Source organism: Periplaneta americana, chromosome 1 (genome assembly GCF_040183065.1).
Source record: "Periplaneta americana isolate PAMFEO1 chromosome 1, P.americana_PAMFEO1_priV1, whole genome shotgun sequence".
NCBI classification, from domain to species: Eukaryota; Metazoa; Arthropoda; class Insecta; order Blattodea; family Blattidae; genus Periplaneta; species Periplaneta americana.
This window is the reverse complement of record NC_091117.1, coordinates 59389908-59416069: the sequence shown is the minus strand read 5'-3', so window position 1 is coordinate 59416069 and position 26162 is coordinate 59389908. Positions and strand designations below refer to the sequence as shown.

Here is a 26162-nt window from a genome sequence, read left to right as displayed (position 1 = left end):
AAATGAAGTTATTACCATAATTCAATGGAAACATATAGCAACTTATACAGGGACATCATTTTATTTTTACTAACATTTTTAATATTAACCTGGCTATACCTTTAGAGAACCTCCTTCCACGACTGGAGTTCGATGATACTGGCGTAAAACACAAACAAATCACTCTACTAGATATAGGAGGGAAAAAAAGTAGTTCATCCATTTACTAGGAAATATCGCGATTTTGAGTTCGATAATTTTCATTAGGTTTTTGTTTAATTTTAATACAGTACTGTATTAAAAGTAAGTGTTTTTGCTCACGAACTGAGTTATCCATGCGAACGTATTCATTATGCAGTGTATGTTATACTGTCTACAGCACATTAGCATACAATATAGAGAAAGAAGTTAAATTGAAAAATAATCATAATATGAATATTTAAACACATTTTTGAAAATGGTGGCCGTTCATTTCGATACAGGCTTCAGTTCTTTTGTGCGTATTATCGCACTATAGACTATTGCATCTAACACCAATTGCCAGTTTCGTCTTTCGTACTAGTAACTCATGTTGAAATAATTCTATACCTACTCTATAAAAGAGTACCTTACGTACTGTAAATTCAATCTTCGCTTCTGCCCGACTCGCACAGATAAAATTACTCAGACAAGCTATCTACTTTCCGTCCAAGTGGTTATGCCGCAGGATCGTAGAAAGGGGGGAAATCACGTGACAGTTAATTACTTAACGAGGCCCTTTTATTTAAGTTATTTTAAACAGTTGTATAATATTACATAGACGTCCAATTCCTAACAGAAATTAATGTTTTCAGAAAAGAGCTAAGACAGCCCAGCTTTTACAGAGGGGCGAACAGAAGCAGGTGGGGGAAATCGGGATGCGACGTAGGCAAATGGATGACAGTACCTGTGCGAAAATATGATTCAATATTGAAAGCTCTTTCGTCACTGGAATACGCGAACATATTTCTAGAACGTACTATACTCACTAATTCAGTGCTGTTTAGTGGCCTTGATTCTGTGTGGAGGACAGTTGTAACTTCATTAGTAGAAGTGGTATGAGTGAAGTACATTCAAAAACTCAGGTACAATAAAAATTGAAGTAAAAATAAAATGATGTCCCTGTATAAAGTATACACATTAAAACTAAATGATATGTCAATCTTCATTAAACTATGGAATTCACTTAACTTTAACTCTTGCTTTCTCAGTTTTTAATGAATGTCGCTTGGCCCACTATGGCTCTGAACCCTTCATCTTTACCTTTATATCACAGAGTCCGGAGCCAATACTGAGTTGAGAGAAACTGAGGCATGTAAAACAAAATTTTATTAAATGGAAATTTTATTTTGTCAAATGTCGCTTGGCCCACTATGGCTCTGAACCCTTCATCTTTACCTTTATATCACAGAGTCCGGAGCCAATACTGAGTTGAGAGAAACTGAGGCATGTAAAACAAAATTTTATTAAATGGAAATTTTATTTTGTCAAAAGAACTTACCTTTACTGGGAGAACGTATATGTAAATGCATGTCGTCAGCTTGGGTGAGGTCACAAATTGAATCACGTAGGTTGTCAATCGTGCTGCCGTGGTTTAAGTCTTCATTTTACGAAGTTACACTCGCATTGTAAGACGTCAGACTGTTGTTGGTATTTATTGTACTTCCTAGCTTTTCAGACTTATCGCCTGGGAAATTCCTCGGTATGGGATTCACATAGTACAAAGCGATAGACGACTCTCTGTTACAAAATTCTGTTGAGCAAATGTCGTCAGTCATTTTCTGCAAGTTTAACTTAACATGACTTGCAAATTTATACTGATTATGTTACGCACAAGTCTGATAAATTTCTTCTTTTCAACATTTTCCACATAATCGCGGACGGTTAATTAGTCAACTCTGCAATTCGTGTTACACAATACAAAATTAAATTTTCAAGACACGTTTCGTATAATAATAAATTATAACTATTATACAGTATGCCCGAAATCTACGGACAAACTTCACGGGAATGCAAAGAGGAACTATAAAAATACACCGTGTCCCGCTTAGAGGGATCGAGAAATAAATAAATAATGGTTTTATAGCATAACTTTTTGTATAACTTTATGTAAAAACTCTCCGAGTTTAGGATAATGGTCAGTGCAACTCGATGTGTGCGCTTCGAGCTACCCTGAAGACATCTAAAAGGTACTCAACCTTCTGCCAAGTGTCCCATAACATTTGTGGAGTGATTAGTGCAGCTGCATTTATAATGTGTTGTCTCAGTTTTTCCAAAGTGTCAATTACTGTATCACGTTGGTACACAACAACTTGTCACAAAGCCCCAGAGGAAGGTCAATGGGCGTCAAGTCGGTTGACCTAGGTGGCCAGGCAAGGGTTCTCCTCTTCCGATCAGCCTTTTGGGAAAGTTTGCATTCAAAAAGTCATGCACTGCTCCATAGTAATGGGATGGAGCCCCATGTTGCTGAAAAATCGATTCTGGGAGGTGGTGATCAACAACAAAAGTTATGCAACATGTCCAGATACACATTCCCTGTGACTGTTGCCTCGATGAAGAAGAATGGTCCAATGACGGAATGTTCTACTGAATGGCGCCAGGCTTGTTTCCACGATAAACGTTAGTGCGCATGCGTATGGACAAGCAACTGTTTTTAAATCACTGGTGCATAAACTTGGACAGTTTCTGCATCTTGTCAGATGTAAATCACAACGATATCTTCATCTGATTTTAAATGGGGAGCATTTATTTCTCGATCCCTCTAGGAGGGACATGGTGTATTTTGAGATAAACAAAACTGATGAGCAGTAATCCCTCTTTACTACGCAATCGAGAAGAAAATTTCGAATCTTATAAAGGTATTTAAGACATAATTTAATTATTGTGTATTTATAACGAATTCAGCAATGTTAAAAATTAGACGACGAACAATGCAACAAAGTGCCCACCGACGCACCATAGACTGTGATCCACTCTTCAACGAGAGAAACAAGGTCTTCCTCCAGCACAGCGTACTTTTGAAATACCCAACAAAAAAGAAAACGACTGTGATGTTAAGTGATCTTGCTGGTCACACGACAGGACCATCATGACCGATCCACTGTTGTGGAAATCTTTCGTTCACGGAAAGTGTGCAGACATTCATGCTGAAAAAAACACACACACACACACACACACACACACACACACACACACACACACACACACACACACACACACACACACACACACACACACACACACACACACACACACACACACACACACACACACACACACACACACACACACACACACACACACACACACACACACACACACACACACACACACACACACACACACACACACACACACACACACACACACACACACACACACACACACACACACACACACACACACACACACACACACACACACACACACACACACACACACACACACACACACACACACACACACACACACACACACACACACACACACACACACACACACACACACACACACACACACACACACACACACACACACACACACACACACACACACACACACACACACACACACACACACACACACACACACACACACACACACACACACACACACACACACACACACACACACACACACACACACACACACACACACACACACACACACACACACACACACACACACACACACACACACACACACACACACACACACACACACACACACACACACACACACACACACACACACACACACACACACACACACACACACACACACACACACACACACACACACACACACACACACACACACACACACACACACACACACACACACACACACACACACACACACACACACACACACACACACACACACACACACACACACACACACACACACACACACACACACACACACACACACACACACACACACACACACACACACACACACACACACACACACACACACACACACACACACACACACACACACACACACACACACACACACACACACACACACACACACACACACACACACACACACACACACACACACACACACACACACACACACACACACACACACACACACACACACACACACACACACACACACACACACACACACACACACACACACACACACACACACACACACACACACACACACACACACACACACACACACACACACACACACACACACACACACACACACACACACACACACACACACACACACACACACACACACACACACACACACACACACACACACACACACACACACACACACACACACACACACACACACACACACACACACACACACACACACACACACACACACACACACACACACACACACACACACACACACACACACACACACACACACACACACACACACACACACACACACACACACACACACACACACACACACACACACACACACACACACACACACACACACACACACACACACACACACACACACACACACACCCCCCCTTCATGTTTACAGAGATGCAAACTTTATTAGCTCGGAAAGGACTTCTTCCAGAAAGATTCTAGAATATTTAGTATTCATTGCTACATAAAATACAAAATACGTAGTTTGAGCAAACTCGTGTTGGGGGCGGTTCCTATAAATAACTATTCTGAAACATAACAAAGTTTTAATAAAATGAAAAAAAAAAAACTAATACAATTATTATTACAAAACAGATAAAAGTAGAACAGAATATAAATTGAAATAAATAAATACATAATTAGTATATTGAAATTAAGAATTACATACGGTAGTTAATGGTTGTACAATTCTTTATCGCTGGTAGCTCTGGCCTGGTTAACTGTATTAACTGTTGTGTCAAATATTTGCAACTTAGATTGTGTTATTTTGTGCAAGATACATTTTTGTAAATGTGACATATACCCAAATCATGAAATTCCCCCAAATTTAGGCAATATAGTCGATTTTCGCTTTTTATATTTTCTGTAGAAATAATGGGGAAAAGTTTAATCGAAAATTACACATTTCTTTTAGTTAACATACAGTAGTTACTCCAATATTGTCATCGAATGAATCAAGTCCTCAAAACTTCAATAGTCTTAACATTTCGGTAATGCGAAGTGCTATCAGTTTTACTTAGTTGAAATTACAGAAATTAAGCTGTAATCCAAATTTCAATATGTAGCTGCAAGTTTAGTGTATTTAGCTGCTTTGTTTTTCATCATGGCGACCTAGGTTCGATTCTCGTTTGGATGAGGGTGGTATTTGTGATAGACAAATATAGTTTTGAGAGATTTTCTCGGGGTTCTTCTGTTTTCCTTTACCATTATTTCACCAGCATAACACAATAACTCGTCACTATATGAAGTCGTGAGCCAGGGCTCCAGAACAAAAAATAAACATGAATAGAAAAATGTAGAAGTTGTACAAATTGTGTTCAATGAATATGAAGAATAAATCCCAATATGTAAGCTACATGAAAACGCGAATATCGCTCCTTAAATTAATATGATTGAATTTTTATTATACTTATTTTTATAGAGTATAAACAGGCCATTATTTATCTCGTGAAACCAAATGCGTGTGTGCGCCGAAGCTTACAATAAGAACCTCATAGTGGAGGTTAGTTTGCTAGCGAGCTGCAAGTGGAAGTGCAGTTTTCCGGTCCACTTTCTTCTTCCCCTCACCCACAAGTTGGTTTCAAGAGACGAGGAATTACCTATACTTATATTTTAAACTACTACTACTACTACTACTACTACTACTACTACTACTACTACTACTACTACTACTACTACTACTACTACTACTACTACTACTACTACTACTACTACTACTACTACTACTACTACTACTACTACTACTACTACTACTACTACTACTACTACTACTACTACTACTACTACTACTACTACTACTACTACTACTACTACTACTACTACTACTACTACTACTACTACTACTACTACTACTACTACTACTACTACTACTACTACTACTACTACTACTACTACTACTACTACTACTACTACTACTACTACTACTACTACTACTACTACTACTACTACTACTACTACTACTACTACTACTACTACTACTACTACTACTACTACTACTACTACTACTACTACTACTACTACTACTACTACTACTACTACTACTACTACTACTACTACTACTACTACTACTACTACTACTACTACTACTACTACTACTACTACTACTACTACTACTACTACTACTACTACTACTACTACTACTACTACTACTACTACTACTACTACTACTACTACTACTACTACTACTACTACTACTACTACTACTACTACTACTACTACTACTACTACTACTACTACTACTACTACTACTACTACTACTACTACTACTACTACTACTACTACTACTACTACTACTACTACTACTACTACTACTACTACTACTACTACTACTACTACTACTACTACTACTACTACTACTACTACTACTACTACTACTACTACTACTACTACTACTACTACTACTACTACTACTACTACTACTACTACTACTACTACTACTACTACTACTACTACTACTACTACTACTACTACTACTACTACTACTACTACTACTACTACTACTACTACTACTACTACTACTACTACTACTACTACTACTACTACTACTACTACTACTACTACTACTACTACTACTACTACTACTACTACTACTACTACTACTACTACTACTACTACTACTACTACTACTACTACTACTACTACTACTACTACTACTACTACTACTACTACTACTACTACTACTACTACTACTACTACTACTACTACTACTACTACTACTACTACTACTACTACTACTACTACTACTACTACTACTACTACTACTACTACTACTACTACTACTACTACTACTACTACTACTACTACTACTACTACTACTACTACTACTACTACTACTACTACTACTACTACTACTACTACTACTACTACTACTACTACTACTACTACTACTACTACTACTACTACTACTACTACTACTACTACTACTACTACTACTACTACTACTACTACTACTACTACTACTACTACTACTACTACTACTACTACTACTACTACTACTACTACTACTACTACTACTACTACTACTACTACTACTACTACTACTACTACTACTACTACTACTACTACTACTACTACTACTACTACTACTACTACTACTACTACTACTACTACTACTACTACTACTACTACTACTACTACTACTACTACTACTACTACTACTACTACTACTACTACTACTACTACTACTACTACTACTACTACTACTACTACTACTACTACTACTACTACTACTACTACTACTACTACTACTACTACTACTACTACTACTACTACTACTACTACTACTACTACTACTACTACTACTACTACTACTACTACTACTACTACTACTACTACTACTACTACTACTACTACTACTACTACTACTACTACTACTACTACTACTACTACTACTACTACTACTACTACTACTACTACTACTACTACTACTACTACTACTACTACTACTACTACTACTACTACTACTACTACTACTACTACTACTACTACTACTACTACTACTACTACTACTACTACTACTACTACTACTACTACTACTACTACTACTACTACTACTACTACTACTACTACTACTACTACTACTACTACTACTACTACTACTACTACTACTACTACTACTACTACTACTACTACTACTACTACTACTACTACTACTACTACTACTACTACTACTACTACTACTACTACTACTACTACTACTACTACTACTACTACTACTACTACTACTACTACTACTACTACTACTACTACTACTACTACTACTACTACTACTACTACTACTACTACTACTACTACTACTACTACTACTACTACTACTACTACTACTACTACTACTACTACTACTACTACTACTACTACTACTACTACTACTACTACTACTACTACTACTACTACTACTACTACTACTACTACTACTACTACTACTACTACTACTACTACTACTACTACTACTACTACTACTACTACTACTACTACTACTACTACTACTACTACTACTACTACTACTACTACTACTACTACTACTACTACTACTACTACTACTACTACTACTACTACTACTACTACTACTACTACTACTACTACTACTACTACTACTACTACTACTACTACTACTACTACTACTACTACTACTACTACTACTACTACTACTACTACTACTACTACTACTACTACTACTACTACTACTACTACTACTACTACTACTACTACTACTACTACTACTACTACTACTACTACTACTACTACTACTACTACTACTACTACTACTACTACTACTACTACTACTACTACTACTACTACTACTACTACTACTACTACTACTACTACTACTACTACTACTACTACTACTACTACTACTACTACTACTACTACTACTACTACTACTACTACTACTACTACTACTACTACTACTACTACTACTACTACTACTACTACTACTACTACTACTACTACTACTACTACTACTACTACTACTACTACTACTACTACTACTACTACTACTACTACTACTACTACTACTACTACTACTACTACTACTACTACTACTACTACTACTACTACTACTACTACTACTACTACTACTACTACTACTACTACTACTACTACTACTACTACTACTACTACTACTACTACTACTACTACTACTACTACTACTACTACTACTACTACTACTACTACTACTACTACTACTACTACTACTACTACTACTACTACTACTACTACTACTACTACTACTACTACTACTACTACTACTACTACTACTACTACTACTACTACTACTACTACTACTACTACTACTACTACTACTACTACTACTACTACTACTACTACTACTACTACTACTACTACTACTACTACTACTACTACTACTACTACTACTACTACTACTACTACTACTACTACTACTACTACTACTACTACTACTACTACTACTACTACTACTACTACTACTACTACTACTACTACTACTACTACTACTACTACTACTACTACTACTACTACTACTACTACTACTACTACTACTACTACTACTACTACTACTACTACTACTACTACTACTACTACTACTACTACTACTACTACTACTACTACTACTACTACTACTACTACTACTACTACTACTACTACTACTACTACTACTACTACTACTACTACTACTACTACTACTACTACTACTACTACTACTACTACTACTACTACTACTACTACTACTACTACTACTACTACTACTACTACTACTACTACTACTACTACTACTACTACTACTACTACTACTACTACTACTACTACTACTACTACTACTACTACTACTACTACTACTACTACTACTACTACTACTACTACTACTACTACTACTACTACTACTACTACTACTACTACTACTACTACTACTACTACTACTACTACTACTACTACTACTACTACTACTACTACTACTACTACTACTACTACTACTACTACTACTACTACTACTACTACTACTACTACTACTACTACTACTACTACTACTACTACTACTACTACTACTACTACTACTACTACTACTACTACTACTACTACTACTACTACTACTACTACTACTACTACTACTACTACTACTACTACTACTACTACTACTACTACTACTACTACTACTACTACTACTACTACTACTACTACTACTACTACTACTACTACTACTACTACTACTACTACTACTACTACTACTACTACTACTACTACTACTACTACTACTACTACTACTACTACTACTACTACTACTACTACTACTACTACTACTACTACTACTACTACTACTACTACTACTACTACTACTACTACTACTACTACTACTACTACTACTACTACTACTACTACTACTACTACTACTACTACTACTACTACTACTACTACTACTACTACTACTACTACTACTACTACTACTACTACTACTACTACTACTACTACTACTACTACTACTACTACTACTACTACTACTACTACTACTACTACTACTACTACTACTACTACTACTACTACTACTACTACTACTACTACTACTACTACTACTACTACTACTACTACTACTACTACTACTACTACTACTACTACTACTACTACTACTACTACTACTACTACTACTACTACTACTACTACTACTACTACTACTACTACTACTACTACTACTACTACTACTACTACTACTACTACTACTACTACTACTACTACTACTACTACTACTACTACTACTACTACTACTACTACTACTACTACTACTACTACTACTACTACTACTACTACTACTACTACTACTACTACTACTACTACTACTACTACTACTACTACTACTACTACTACTACTACTACTACTACTACTACTACTACTACTACTACTACTACTACTACTACTACTACTACTACTACTACTACTACTACTACTACTACTACTACTACTACTACTACTACTACTACTACTACTACTACTACTACTACTACTACTACTACTACTACTACTACTACTACTACTACTACTACTACTACTACTACTACTACTACTACTACTACTACTACTACTACTACTACTACTACTACTACTACTACTACTACTACTACTACTACTACTACTACTACTACTACTACTACTACTACTACTACTACTACTACTACTACTACTACTACTACTACTACTACTACTACTACTACTACTACTACTACTACTACTACTACTACTACTACTACTACTACTACTACTACTACTACTACTACTACTACTACTACTACTACTACTACTACTACTACTACTACTACTACTACTACTACTACTACTACTACTACTACTACTACTACTACTACTACTACTACTACTACTACTACTACTACTACTACTACTACTACTACTACTACTACTACTACTACTACTACTACTACTACTACTACTACTACTACTACTACTACTACTACTACTACTACTACTACTACTACTACTACTACTACTACTACTACTACTACTACTACTACTACTACTACTACTACTACTACTACTACTACTACTACTACTACTACTACTACTACTACTACTACTACTACTACTACTACTACTACTACTACTACTACTACTACTACTACTACTACTACTACTACTACTACTACTACTACTACTACTACTACTACTACTACTACTACTACTACTACTACTACTACTACTACTACTACTACTACTACTACTACTACTACTACTACTACTACTACTACTACTACTACTACTACTACTACTACTACTACTACTACTACTACTACTACTACTACTACTACTACTACTACTACTACTACTACTACTACTACTACTACTACTACTACTACTACTACTACTACTACTACTACTACTACTACTACTACTACTACTACTACTACTACTACTACTACTACTACTACTACTACTACTACTACTACTACTACTACTACTACTACTACTACTACTACTACTACTACTACTACTACTACTACTACTACTACTACTACTACTACTACTACTACTACTACTACTACTACTACTACTACTACTACTACTACTACTACTACTACTACTACTACTACTACTACTACTACTACTACTACTACTACTACTACTACTACTACTACTACTACTACTACTACTACTACTACTACTACTACTACTACTACTACTACTACTACTACTACTACTACTACTACTACTACTACTACTACTACTACTACTACTACTACTACTACTACTACTACTACTACTACTACTACTACTACTACTACTACTACTACTACTACTACTACTACTACTACTACTACTACTACTACTACTACTACTACTACTACTACTACTACTACTACTACTACTACTACTACTACTACTACTACTACTACTACTACTACTACTACTACTACTACTACTACTACTACTACTACTACTACTACTACTACTACTACTACTACTACTACTACTACTACTACTACTACTACTACTACTACTACTACTACTACTACTACTACTACTACTACTACTACTACTACTACTACTACTACTACTACTACTACTACTACTACTACTACTACTACTACTACTACTACTACTACTACTACTACTACTACTACTACTACTACTACTACTACTACTACTACTACTACTACTACTACTACTACTACTACTACTACTACTACTACTACTACTACTACTACTACTACTACTACTACTACTACTACTACTACTACTACTACTACTACTACTACTACTACTACTACTACTACTACTACTACTACTACTACTACTACTACTACTACTACTACTACTACTACTACTACTACTACTACTACTACTACTACTACTACTACTACTACTACTACTACTACTACTACTACTACTACTACTACTACTACTACTACTACTACTACTACTACTACTACTACTACTACTACTACTACTACTACTACTACTACTACTACTACTACTACTACTACTACTACTACTACTACTACTACTACTACTACTACTACTACTACTACTACTACTACTACTACTACTACTACTACTACTACTACTACTACTACTACTACTACTACTACTACTACTACTACTACTACTACTACTACTACTACTACTACTACTACTACTACTACTACTACTACTACTACTACTACTACTACTACTACTACTACTACTACTACTACTACTACTACTACTACTACTACTACTACTACTACTACTACTACTACTACTACTACTACTACTACTACTACTACTACTACTACTACTACTACTACTACTACTACTACTACTACTACTACTACTACTACTACTACTACTACTACTACTACTACTACTACTACTACTACTACTACTACTACTACTACTACTACTACTACTACTACTACTACTACTACTACTACTACTACTACTACTACTACTACTACTACTACTACTACTACTACTACTACTACTACTACTACTACTACTACTACTACTACTACTACTACTACTACTACTACTACTACTACTACTACTACTACTACTACTACTACTACTACTACTACTACTACTACTACTACTACTACTACTACTACTACTACTACTACTACTACTACTACTACTACTACTACTACTACTACTACTACTACTACTACTACTACTACTACTACTACTACTACTACTACTACTACTACTACTACTACTACTACTACTACTACTACTACTACTACTACTACTACTACTACTACTACTACTACTACTACTACTACTACTACTACTACTACTACTACTACTACTACTACTACTACTACTACTACTACTACTACTACTACTACTACTTACGTGGATTAACGTATATTATTTTTGTAGAATGCCCTAAAATTCTGAGCAGAGAAGAATGGGGCGCAAGGTCCCCTGTTGAAACTCCAGAGACTATCGCCGGACCCTTACCCTTCACCGTGGTGCATCATGGGGGCAGCAAGCAGTACTGCACCACGCAAGAAGAGTGCACCAAGATGGTGCGTAATTATCAAGATTTCCACATGGACAAACGAGGATGGAATGACATAGGCTACAACTTCGTGGTGGGAGAAGACGGCAACATCTACGAGGGACGCGGCTGGGACACAATGGGGGCGCATGCACCCACCTACAACAGCCGCAGCGTCGGCATCTGCGTCATAGGGGACTTCTCTAGTAAGTTACAGTTTCGAATTTTGTAAGATCCAGGTTCAAGCAAGCCACACTTTCTTGGCACAAGACCTCCTTTACCCTGAGCACAATGCTGTAACCACAGTTTTTCGATATCACAATGTTTGGTTTTATATCGACGGCCTCACTAGCGGGCTCTTGTGCGCGGGGATGTTCTGTTAAGGATCTACTATTTCCGATAATAATTTTCTGAGTCCACTCGCACAAACTGTACACAAAATGCAACAAAATCACGCACTCGACACTGACTGCTGGTGTGCCAACAGAAAATAAGTGAAACAGGGGATGTGTTAGTCAGGTAGGTAGGAGTGTGGGAATACTTCTTGTACTGCGGTATTAAACAAAACAAATGGCACAAAAGCAGAGAGTGGTTGTTTCGGTTTTTACACAGCTACCATTCATATGCAAGGAATTTCCAGCCATCAAATACAGTCAATCAAAAAATATTGAGTGCTGACAACCAAACAAACCAAAATTGTATTTATTTATTTAAAAAAATATAAACTTTGGGGATATATGCAACAAAAATTATTTAAATATTCTACAATATACGCACAATAGTCTATTATATGCAGGAACGCCTGAAATATGCAAAAAAAAATATGCACGATTAACTTCGCATATTCATCACAGACGTTAAAAAATGCATAAAAGTTTTTTTACGACTTTCAACTGGCCAGGAAAAAAAAAATAAAAAGACAATCCACGCCCTAATTACTATTATAATTGGACGGAGTTTCTCAACAATAGACTAATCAACAATTTGAAAAAAAAAAAAGATGATATTTGCACAAATCTGTTGTTGGCTGGATTATTTAACTCTGGAAAAATAAAAAACTGCATTTTGCTGCTATTTATAAGCAAAATTCGTTTATTGCATAAAATTCATTTATTTATTTTGCCTTTCAATATTAAATCAACTGCTAGTCTGTTGTTAAAAATCTGTTAGCCCTTTTTATTAGGCTATGCGTCTTATTTTTTTTTTGTAATAGTATGAATGCTACAATACTTCTTGCATAAAATTTCACTGGTGAGTACGGTATATCAGAAACAGGTTTTTAATGATTGGTCTCTTATAGCGTAACTATGTCGAATTATAATTACTTTATTATTATTTTATAATCCCAGACCGTCAGGGAAAAGATCAATAGGACGTCCAGCAAAAAAAAAAAAAAAAAAAAGAAAAAAAAATGGATCGAGTCCGTAACAGGCTACATGACCTAATACATGTTGGAAGATAAAGATTATTATATTATCATTTTATTATTATTATTATTATTATTTTATTTTTATTATTTTTATTCCATTTTATTATTTTTATTTTATTTTATTAATTTTATTTTATTATTTTATTTTATTTTATTATTTTTATTTTTACATTATTATTATTATTATTATTAATTTATTTATTTTATTATTTTTTTTTTTTCGTTTTGGTTGTAAGTCCAAATGAATTTGCAAGTCTTACGAATCCCTCGTCAACTTCAACACGGATTGTTCTCATTGACGCAGATCGCCTCCCGAACGAAGCGGCCCTGAACGCGGTGAAGGACCTGATCCAGTGTGGCGTGAGCACCAACAAGCTTAAGGAGGGCTACAAGCTGATTGGTCACCGCCAGAGCGCCGCCAGCAGCACCAAGTGCCCGGGGGACGCCTTCTACGAGGAGATCACGCAGTGGTCACATTGGACGCCGGACGCCAGCTTCGACACTGAGGAAGAACAGCAGCCCGAGCAGAAGCCAGAAGAGATCGTGGAGGAAGAAGACTAAGGCAGCGGATATGTGCCTGACACTCCAATGTAACCTATTATTTCTGTTTGTGTGGTTTTTACTTTATATTACTATGCAGAAGTAGATAATTTATTTCATTCCCATGTTTGTGAAGTACAAAATACAACGGGATATATTTATTTTCATTATTTACGCGTAAATTATATGTAGAGAGAAAACTGTTCCACCATGAACAATAAAAATATTAATACTTTATATGTAGGGCCTAGTAGTTAAATTTTACATACGTGTCTTCTTTCTAGATGTCGTCTAAGAAACCGAAAGTTTGATGAAAATACATTTTTATTAAGGTATAGTTTACTACTTAATTTGAAACCATATTGTTAATTTTTATGAGGTTTGTATGTTTTTGTAACAAGGTTTGATTAAAATAAACACGATTTGACCTAATATTCGACATATTTTTAAGGTGTATACAGAGGGGAAGTGAAATAATTCTGCAGATTGAAAGGAACGATAGAGTACATTTAAATTAATATAAAACCTATATTACGTTTTGTGATTAAATGCATGGTTAATAAAAAAATTCAGTTGGAAGTTTCAGCAATGTGGCATCATCGCCGTCTCTTTCTTCTCGTAATGAAGATGTAAGGGTACGTACAGTAGTGGCAAAACCAACCGGACCGACCCTTGTAGCTGATTTCAGAGCCTTGATCACTCCAGAGCACGATAGACTTTCGTGGTTCGACTCCTGCCTGGGAAGGAAACTTTTTTTTTTTTGTTCCTTATTCAAATTTATGCCCAAAACTTTTCGATTGCAGCGATATTTTACTACTTAATTAACTTATTATTCCCAGAACATGAATTTTGCCAGCAATCGAAAAGTATTGGGAATAAATTTGAATAAGGAACAAAAAAAGTTTCCTTCCCAGGAAGGATTCGAACCACGAAAGTCTGTTACCAGTCTATCGTGCTCTGGAGTGAACAAGGCTCTGAAATCAGCTACAAGGGTCGGTCCGGTTTTTTTGCCACTACTGTACACGTTACAGCAACGATAAACGATAAAAGAAACGACCTAGCGACGCTTTGGTATTATCAAAGAATCAAGGGTTCATATCGGAGCAACGAGGATCCGGAAAGCGAACATTTTGATTTATCAGTAGAAGATATTCTATACATCCACTTAATGAAAGAAGATATAGAAAATATCAGCTGCTAGGTTCAAGCTTAATATAACTTAAATACGTACAAAATTGAACCCGTTTCTCATTCCAAAGCTAGTACAAATTCATTGTGTTTGATTGGTTCTTGTGATCGCATAACATATCACGAATAAATACAGAACTGATCAATTTGTCACTATCCATAATTAATTTAATATGCCGAAATAATAATAAATCGATTAATACTCGGATATATTGATAACCACCGGTCATTATACAGATTAATATTATCTTAATCCGAGATCATATGAACGACAAGAGCGAAAGAAATGGAATTTTTCTTTTTCGTTGCTTTTATCGTTACTCCAATATGCACGTTTCAATTCTATCTGATATAGCATCACTTCTTCTTTTATCGTTTATCGTCGCTCCAACGTGTATGTACCCTAAGAGGTCAAGGAACTCAAGTCTGCTTTAGTGAACTACCTGCCATCTTTCTTTCTGGCTACAATGTTGTAAATTGGTCGCATCAGTCAGTGGCTTCAAATTAGTGGGTTTTAAATGAAATTTACACGGAAACCATCCATACTATTGAAATGCATCAGAGGGATAAATAATTCATTAGATTTTCTATCGAAATAGACCAAAATCATGATATACATTTGGGGTGGGGGGGATCTGAGAAAACTACGGACTTTACACCCATATGACATTACACTTTTTTCTTACATATGATGTGCACGACAACTTAGGTCGGATGATTTGCTGAACGGAGGGTTACTGCGTTCGACTCCCACTAAGTACCATACTCAAACTTATCAGGATTCTGACACCACCATTTTTGTACAGTCATCTTCGGTTATAGCGAACCTCTGCGGACTTGCATATTTCGTTCACTATATCCGAGGTTCACTAAATCCGAAGTTTCTCCCCCCTAACCGTAAATGACAGGAATGAATGAAATTGTGAACAAGAAAATAAAATACTATACAGTAATTAAAATATTTCATTTTTGTGGAACAGATTACACTGTGTACTGTTACTATGCTGTCGACCCACGTCCGCTTGCGAAAGACCACGTTCAATGTCATTTATAACATTCGCCTTATCTTCCAAAGAATACACTTCACGCTTCGACATTTTTATACAGTACATTCACTGTTCGAACACTAGAAACAGACTGATCAGGTAGAAATGACAAACGTTATGGTATGACTTCGTACTTAGCCATGGAATTTCCCGGATCACTTAATGGAAACTGGCAGGAGGGGTATGATTGGAGTTTGAAAACCATCACAATCTTACCTTCTTTTATGTTCTGGACATAACGTCCGTCCCCTTTTAATAAAAGAAGGCAATTTCATTTTTTGTCATAATGGAAATGTTTCTGAGAAGAAAAGACAATCGTTTGATGGTTGGGGATTAGAAATTACAGTAGTGTGCCAGAGAACAGAATGGGAACCCTTCGACGGTGGTTTGAGGCAAGGTCGTCACGCGTTGCCTGGATTTATAGTACAGCTCATTGTCTAGGAATATCATTTGACTAAAGTAGTAAGATACTTAGAATGTTGTTCTCAACACATTCTTTCAGTTTCATACAAGAAGGTCTGACTTCAAACAAGAATTTGTCAGGATAAAACTCCTGTAACTTAAATTTTTAAGGTTCATTATAACCGAAGCGAGGGTTCAATGTAAATGGAAATATTAACGTACTTTTTTATGTATGCGGGTCGGGACCAACGATTTAAGTTCACTATAGCCGAATGTTCACTATAACCGAGTTCACTATATCCAGAGTTGACTGTATAATGGAAAAAAGAAACGATTGTACTGAATGAGCTGGTTCTCTCAGGATATTATAGGAAAACTACTTGGTTTCTCAACTCTGGTTCAAGATTGAATTATGAACAAAACTATATTTGATTTATTAAATTTACAAACTAACATGACGGATTACTTACATGATATATTCCTAGAAGGAGCTGACGCCATCACGATCTGTTTCCTTCCTTCACTATGACTGTCCCTAATCTTGTAACAAAACGCTTTTTATGTTCTCTTACCGGCTTTCCGGCCGTGGCATCACCCACGCTTTAGATGTTTAAGATCTTTTCGTTTATACGTACTTTAGGATGCCATCTTACTCATCTATTACAATTAAATCAATTCTGTGCAATGCAATAAATCGCTTTGTAAGGACTACGCGTAAGAAAAGAGTTCCAAGAATGCGTGTTTTAATTTAACCAATTAAAATGCATGATTAATTTCACTGGTCCAATGTGATTAGTCCAGGTGTGATTCGTGACGTAAGAATACTTTCATCGTAGTCTGTGAATCAAATGCACGTGCAACATAACTTTTATCGAGTCATCAGTTCGTTGCTCTCTTGGAGCTCAGGAGAGAGACGCTGATTAAGCACATACTTCGCAACCTGGGACTCCCTTGCGTTTCTTGCTTAATACAAATACGATGCATTCACCTTTCGTGAAACTTTTCCTGAATTGTCTCGAAATTAATTGCCAAATGGAAACCACGCTACAGGGCTTGCTTAAGCCCTGGGGCATAAAACATACAATATGAGCTATTTACTCTGAAAATCTGCAGGGTTATTTCACTTTTACCCTGTATGAAGAGAAACCGGCAATCATTATTCAAATACATTAAGGCGTTAGGTACAGCTTAAAGGAGTAAAATTTTGAAAATATTCAAAATTTTTTTTCCTCCATTACTGTATCTTGTACAATAATGAAAATTAGTATATGTAAAACACTGTCCTCCTGCTATATGATAAAACATGTTTTTACGATTAAAAAATTGTTTTTTTTTTTTTTTTCAAAATTCAAAGTTCACTGAGCAGTGATGAAATTTTTTGTGCGTATTTATGCATGTCACATCTACAATATGATACAAAATCACTTCTCTACCTTTGATAGATTGTCTGAAAAAAAAATATTTAAAAAATAGTCAAATATCTAACACAAAATAAAAAAAATATTGTTTATTAAGGAATGTAATTGAAAGAGCATGATATTGTAAACATGAGTTTCAGCAATAAAATAAAAGAGAGAGAACATGAAAAAGTTAACAAGTTTATGAGTTATGAGGGAAACGCTTCATCACTGCACAGTGAAATTTGAATTTTGAAAAAAGATACATAATTTTTTTAAATCTTAAATATATTTTTATCATATAGCAGAAGGATAGTGTTTTACACATACCAATTTTCATTATTGTACAAGATACAGTAATGGAGAAAAAAATGTTTAATATTTCCAAAACTTTTACTGCTGTAAGCTATACCTAACCCCTTAAGCCTTACGTTTTCCTGGATAGTACTGTAATCATAACCACAATCATAATCATGATTTGGTTCCACATTGAAAACTTTTCGGTCACCAAGCAACATCTTTCCATCTCTTCCTACGACAACCCACAAATCGATGTCTTTTCTGGTCGGTATTGCAAAACAATTTTAGGTATTTGGATTTTTATCATTCATGTCCTTTGTGTTAAAGCGTTTAGTGAAACCATCTTTAATTTTTTTCATATGTCCGTCCGTTGTGTGGCTATGTTCTTCGTGGTTATTTCCAGCAACATATCTAGGGAAAACACTGCTGATTCAGTTCTACTTTCTTTAGTCTTATTTAATGCTTATGTCTCTGCTCCATAAACCAGTGCTGGTACAGTCATAATTCTATAAAACTTCAGAAAGGTTTCATTTGGCCTAAAAGAAGACCGCAGCACATATTATGTTTAAGTCTATTCAGCTCGTTTTTTTTAATTATAATCGTAGCCGTATGAAATATCATGGCCTAAATGACTGAAATAAGAACCTGTTGGATGGTTTCATTATTTACCACTTTTGCAATTATTAAAAATCTAAAATAAAAAACTCGAGATATGATGAAAACCAAGCAAATATTAAAATCGAATTCATATTATTATTATTATTATTATTATTATTATTATTATTATTATTATTATTATTATTATATTTTAGGTAGGTTATTTTACGACGCTTTATCAACATCTTAGGTTATTTAGTGGCTGAATGAGATGAAGATGATAATACCGATGTAATGAGTCCGGGGTCCAGCACCGAAAGTTACCCATCATTTGCTCAATTGGGTTGAGGGAAAAACCCCGGAAAGAACCTCAGCCAGGTAACTTGCCCCGACCGGGAATCGAACCCGGGCCACCTGGTTTCGCGGTCAGACGCGCTAACCATTACTCCACAGGTGTGGACTTCACATTATTAAAGCTAGGCCACTAAATTATTTATGTAACTATTCAGTGTTCAGTGGTTATTCCTATCTTCAAAAAAGGAGAAACAACGTCTCCAAAAATTACAAACCTATATCACTTCTACCAGTTTCTTCCAAAGTCTTTGAAAAATTTATATATGAAAGACTGTATCATAATATTGAAACATACAACATTCTAGTTCGGGAACAGTTTGGATTTAGGAAAATTAAATCCACGGAAAATGCAACACTTAGTTTAACTGAGAAAATTCTGGAGGCAATTAATAAATACAGTAGGTTATAATAAAGTATATTTTTTGTTATTAAACTTCCTCCTATGTAGTTGTTAAAACTTTGTAACTAATTCAACAGTTCATAGTATAAATACTCGACAGCTTCCACACTTCATCGGGAAATCTATCGTGCTGTCAAAAAGGAGTACGTTATATGGCAGTAAAAATAGCCTCCCTATGGACATATAAAATCAAAGTCAAAACGTAAGATTATTTAAGACCAAATTAAAAAGTATTTAATTTCTCGCGCTTTCTATTCTGTAGGTGAATTTATGACATTCAATAAAGCTGCATGAATATGTCTGTCTTGTATTAAGTATCGATACTAACCACGTGTGTTGTACTAATATACTGTAAAACCCTTTTGTATATATTTCAACTAGACTGTGACTGACAATGGGCCGTATTCAAGAACGTCACTCCACAACTTCACCTTGACTTTTTGAAGCCAAAAGCTAGGTACTATAAAGTTAAAGTGCCAGATTCTTATTCAGAGGCAATACTTACATTTCTCTTGACAAAATCCAATGTAAGTAAAAAAGCAAGTGAACTTGATGTTCCACGCCATCATAATGACGTAGAACTTCCAGCTCATAGCTGCTCAAAACGAAAAGTGGGTTACATTTTGTTTCAAACCTATTATTTTTAAAAAACATCAAAGAACTTGCTTAAATATGAAGACGTGGTGGAAAATAAATCGGACGTCGTTTAGGTTTCGGAAAATTAGAAGAAATGGCACGAAATTTAATGCACAAAAATATAAGTAATATTGATAATATTAATTACATGAGAATTGAATTAGAATTTTAAACCTATATCAAGTAAAGTATATTAACATAAGATTAAAAGTCATTTTTCATTCTAAGAAAAAAAATAGTATCCAATGTAGATAATATTTTGCAAACTCTACTAAGTTATATAAATATTTACAGGTTAACCATTTTTAAAAATCAGATTTTCCTTCTTCATTGATTTTCAGATGAAAATAATAATAATAATAATAATAATAATAATAATAAGATAAATTTAACGTGCTCTTTATAATTAGCCTACACGGCCCGAATAAATTGATGAAACTTGAGATAAGATTGAGGTTATGATTACACGGGCATAACTTGAGAATAAAGAAACTAATAATATGACACAAACCACATAATTCATGAATGCTTGCAAATTGTCATCTTATAAACCCATTCCAACCCTTAAACCTAAATTTATCGCAGTAAACAAACCTCATTAGTTGTTATTCAGGAAAATTTATGGCGCTAAGTGAAGTATTACCACAGTCTAGTATATACAGTCACGAAGCTCAATACGTAGTAAATATGCATCCATAGATAGTTGCTAACCACTAGGATCGCTACTATCGCCTCATCACAGACAATGCGAAATAGTACCGGCACAATCTATTGTTCCTAGTATCCTCACAACTCAAGCTTCGTGACTGTATATAGTGGACTGTGGTATTAATCGTTGCATGAATGATTGCCGGCGGCCAGTAGGCGAACTAAGGCATAAACACTGCGCAGGAGATGGATGACCGCAGGGGCGTATTTTGCGGGCTACCGGCGGTAGCCCAAGGAAATTACAAAAGAAAAAGTTTATAATATAACATAATGTAATAATTTTGTATTATTAGTTTTACCATAGTAATTAAAATTAAAGTAATTGTTAGATATATTTTGTGTAATAATAGGGTCAGCGGTAGCCCAAACCCTTTATCCAGTATACGCCACTGGGATGACGCAGCGCCAACGTCCCCCTCGAAATCGGCAATCATTCGTGCAACGAACAATATAGGCCTACTGTAAGTTTGGTCTTCATGTATCTTAAATCTTACTAGCTTTTGGCTAATTTACGGCTAAAGTGTAAGTTAAGCTGTGACTTTGAATACAAATTCTGCGTTTTCTACCTACTTAACTCGGATGTAAGTGAAAGTGAATTTCAAATGATGTTCATGAAAACGGCCCGTCGTTTAACACCTTTTACTACAAACCTAGATAAATATGTCAAAATCGACTTTGGAGGAATGAGACTAGATCTTATTGTCCAATGACAAATCTATGAATCCAAGAAGGAAAATATTAGCAGAGAGAGTTCCAGAAAGCTTGCACATGTTGCACACTGGGTGGAGTAATCAATGAGGACGCGCCCTATGATCCAGCATGACTATTTCATGCGATTATCTGTCTGGTCGTATCAGGTTTTTATATCGGTGTATCGGATATTGATTGGCAGATATAGAGTATTCCTTGTGTGTGGAAACCTGTCATAGGACGAATAATTTCAAGGTCAGCCGACGTATCAGACTGATTCCAAGCTAAAGGTTTCAAAGATACCGCATTCTCTTTGATTTCTCCTTAATAAAAATTGAAATCCAGATTACTTCTGGGTTATTGGTAACAGGCGCTGAGTGCAATAACAGCTTAAGTTGAAAACCCATGTTTTCATAAAAACAAAGGCAAAGAAATTTTAAAAGTACATTTACTCGTATCATTTTTGTATTATATTGTAGACCAATAATGTCAAAGCAAGCGCATTTTTCTGACCTTGACGTCATGCGCGGGCATCAAAGCGCTAAGTATGGAAAGAGGAAGGGCTGTGTATATGAATAAGCAACCTGTTGGATTAAGAAAACATTGGTACACAAACTTCAAACGGAACGTGAAATTTTATGTCGTTATTTTTATATGGCTTCTTTCTGTTTGATATTATCTATATTGTCTGTAAAACAAAAGTACTAATACCAATTTCTTAATATTACAGTTGTGTTTTAAATGTTAATAACATAATAAAGAGTTAAGAAGGAATATTCACATAAATTCCATAGTAGTACAACTATACTGTACTAAATTGATGAAACACATCATTCTTAAAGAAAGTGATATCCCCAAAAAAGAGATTGAGTATGACATGATAAGTTGGAATTGATATTGATGGTACCTTTATCCTTATAAAAGTAATCAAACTAATCAAAACAATATTACAGTACAATGCAAAGTTACCTAGGTACTGTATATGTTTTAAGTGTAACTAATATTACATAACAAAACTCTTATCGCATTATGCTTTTAAGGTGATATTGGTGAGCAACTTCCTATCATCAGAATATTAAATTATTTTCTCGAAATCTGCTGAAGCTATAGAGCTGACATTTTTATAACACATGGGCACGTATATTTTGCTTATGATGTAACAGTAGTTGCTTTGTTAATTCATTTCCTTACAAACAATTTCCATGTGAATATTTTCAAAATTTGTAATACACTATCTCCAATAATACTTATTTACGGTATATTAGATTTACGAAAACATTCTGTAAGGCTACTAAATAAATAGGCCTATATCTGAAAATTTCACTTTTCTATAAAAAAGTTTAGAAAATATTCCTTTTGAATGAAAAAAAAAGAAACTTGTGAAAAATGAGCATGGAAATTAAAACTAACATTCTTATAATGCACTTATACTTCTAAGAAAAATCTAAAAATTAACATGGATACAGTTTTAATAAGTTCTCTTCCCTTTATCTATTGAATCAGTGCTGGCCATCCCTGAATATAACTCGCCCAAGCGGCATATACTACATCTTTCGTCTATCTCTTTCCGCTGTAAAGCGCTCAGGCTCTTCTGAGCTCCAAAGCGCGCACTTGCCCCTATGGGCATCAATTGACATGACTGTTGTACAGTGGCGTATACTGGTTTAAGGGTCTGGGCTACCACTGACCCTATTATTACACAAAATATATTTTAAAAACCCTATAATAAAATTCCTTACCTATTTATATGTGAATTCCAGACGTCTTGATTGGGACGAAAATACTTTGATGACTTCGTCATTGAAGTTACAGTTGGGCCGCTTGCGAAGTTTCTGTAGAAATTACTTTTCAATTGACATCAGTGCCAAGCCGGATAAACGTTCTAGTGTATGAGTTGATCTACAGTAGGATTTTATTCTCTTCAACGCAGAAAATGTTCTTTCTACCGATGCTGACGTAGCTGGTATTGTCACAATTAATGTTGCCAATTTAAGGACTTCAGGAATAACTTGGTTCAGCTGGTTTTCATATATGGCAGATAATATTTCATGGATAGGTTTGTTCGAAAAATCAAAGACTTCTGCTGAATATATTACACTTAACTCATTTTCCAAACGTACTTGATCAAAGTGACTGTTATAGGACTGAAATAATTTGTTTAGTGCCTCATTCGGGAAGTTTTCTCTATAAGCAGAAAATTTTTGAGAATCTAGAAGATGTGTGAACTGAAGCTTTCCATAATAAAAAAATCTGTCAGTAATTTCCATGTGCATACGATCTAGTATGCTGTAGTACAGCTGCCTGTATTTCAATTCATCATCTCCTTTTCTTCGCTTTAATGGTGGTTCCATTGTATTGGCTGAAGAATTTTCATTTTCCATATTACTCCATATGGACGGAAACCCACTACGTCTGAACTCGGATATAGTATGTTTTAACTTTGATACCTCTTGCAAGCAGTATGCTATGTCTAGACTTTTTGTCTGAAGAATATTGTAGAGCACATCTGTATGTGCGAACACTCTAGCATAGACTTCAAGAAGAAATATATTCTGAAACTGTGTGAAAAAATACGAATATCCTTGAGCCTGCACAATTACATCATCATCCCAGTTTTCTTCAGTCATTACAAATGATATTTTCAAAGAAAGCAGTCAGTTGTTCTCTGTATTACTTTATTGTATTTACAAGCCGAGATGTAAAATTCCATGTAGTTGGTGCTACTTTTGGGAGTTTCTTTTTCATAAATTCCTTGAGTTTTTCTGATCTTTTAGGAGATGATGAGAAAAATGCAGCCAAACCCGACAGTGTTTTGAAAAAATGCGGCATTCTGGAATGGATAAAGTAGTTTGTTGCAAAACTAAAT

General features: G+C 35.3%; 2 protein-coding genes across 2 annotated transcripts in view; one reads left to right on the top strand and one right to left on the bottom strand.

Moving 5' to 3' along the window:
- The window catches only part of LOC138696278 (peptidoglycan-recognition protein SC2-like), a 74531-nt gene extending 58521 nt beyond the window's left edge, over window positions 1-16010 (top strand). Inside the window, exons 4-5 of the mRNA XM_069821012.1 lie at window positions 13489-13815; window positions 15343-16010. Coding sequence (XP_069677113.1) covers window positions 13489-13815; window positions 15343-15599 — 584 coding nt within the window. The 3' untranslated portion in view covers window positions 15600-16010. The remainder of the gene's footprint in view (window positions 1-13488; window positions 13816-15342) is intronic.
- The window catches only part of LOC138696227 (tRNA wybutosine-synthesizing protein 4-like), a 302346-nt gene that overhangs the window by 88243 nt on the left and 187941 nt on the right, over window positions 1-26162 (bottom strand). The window lies entirely within an intron of this gene.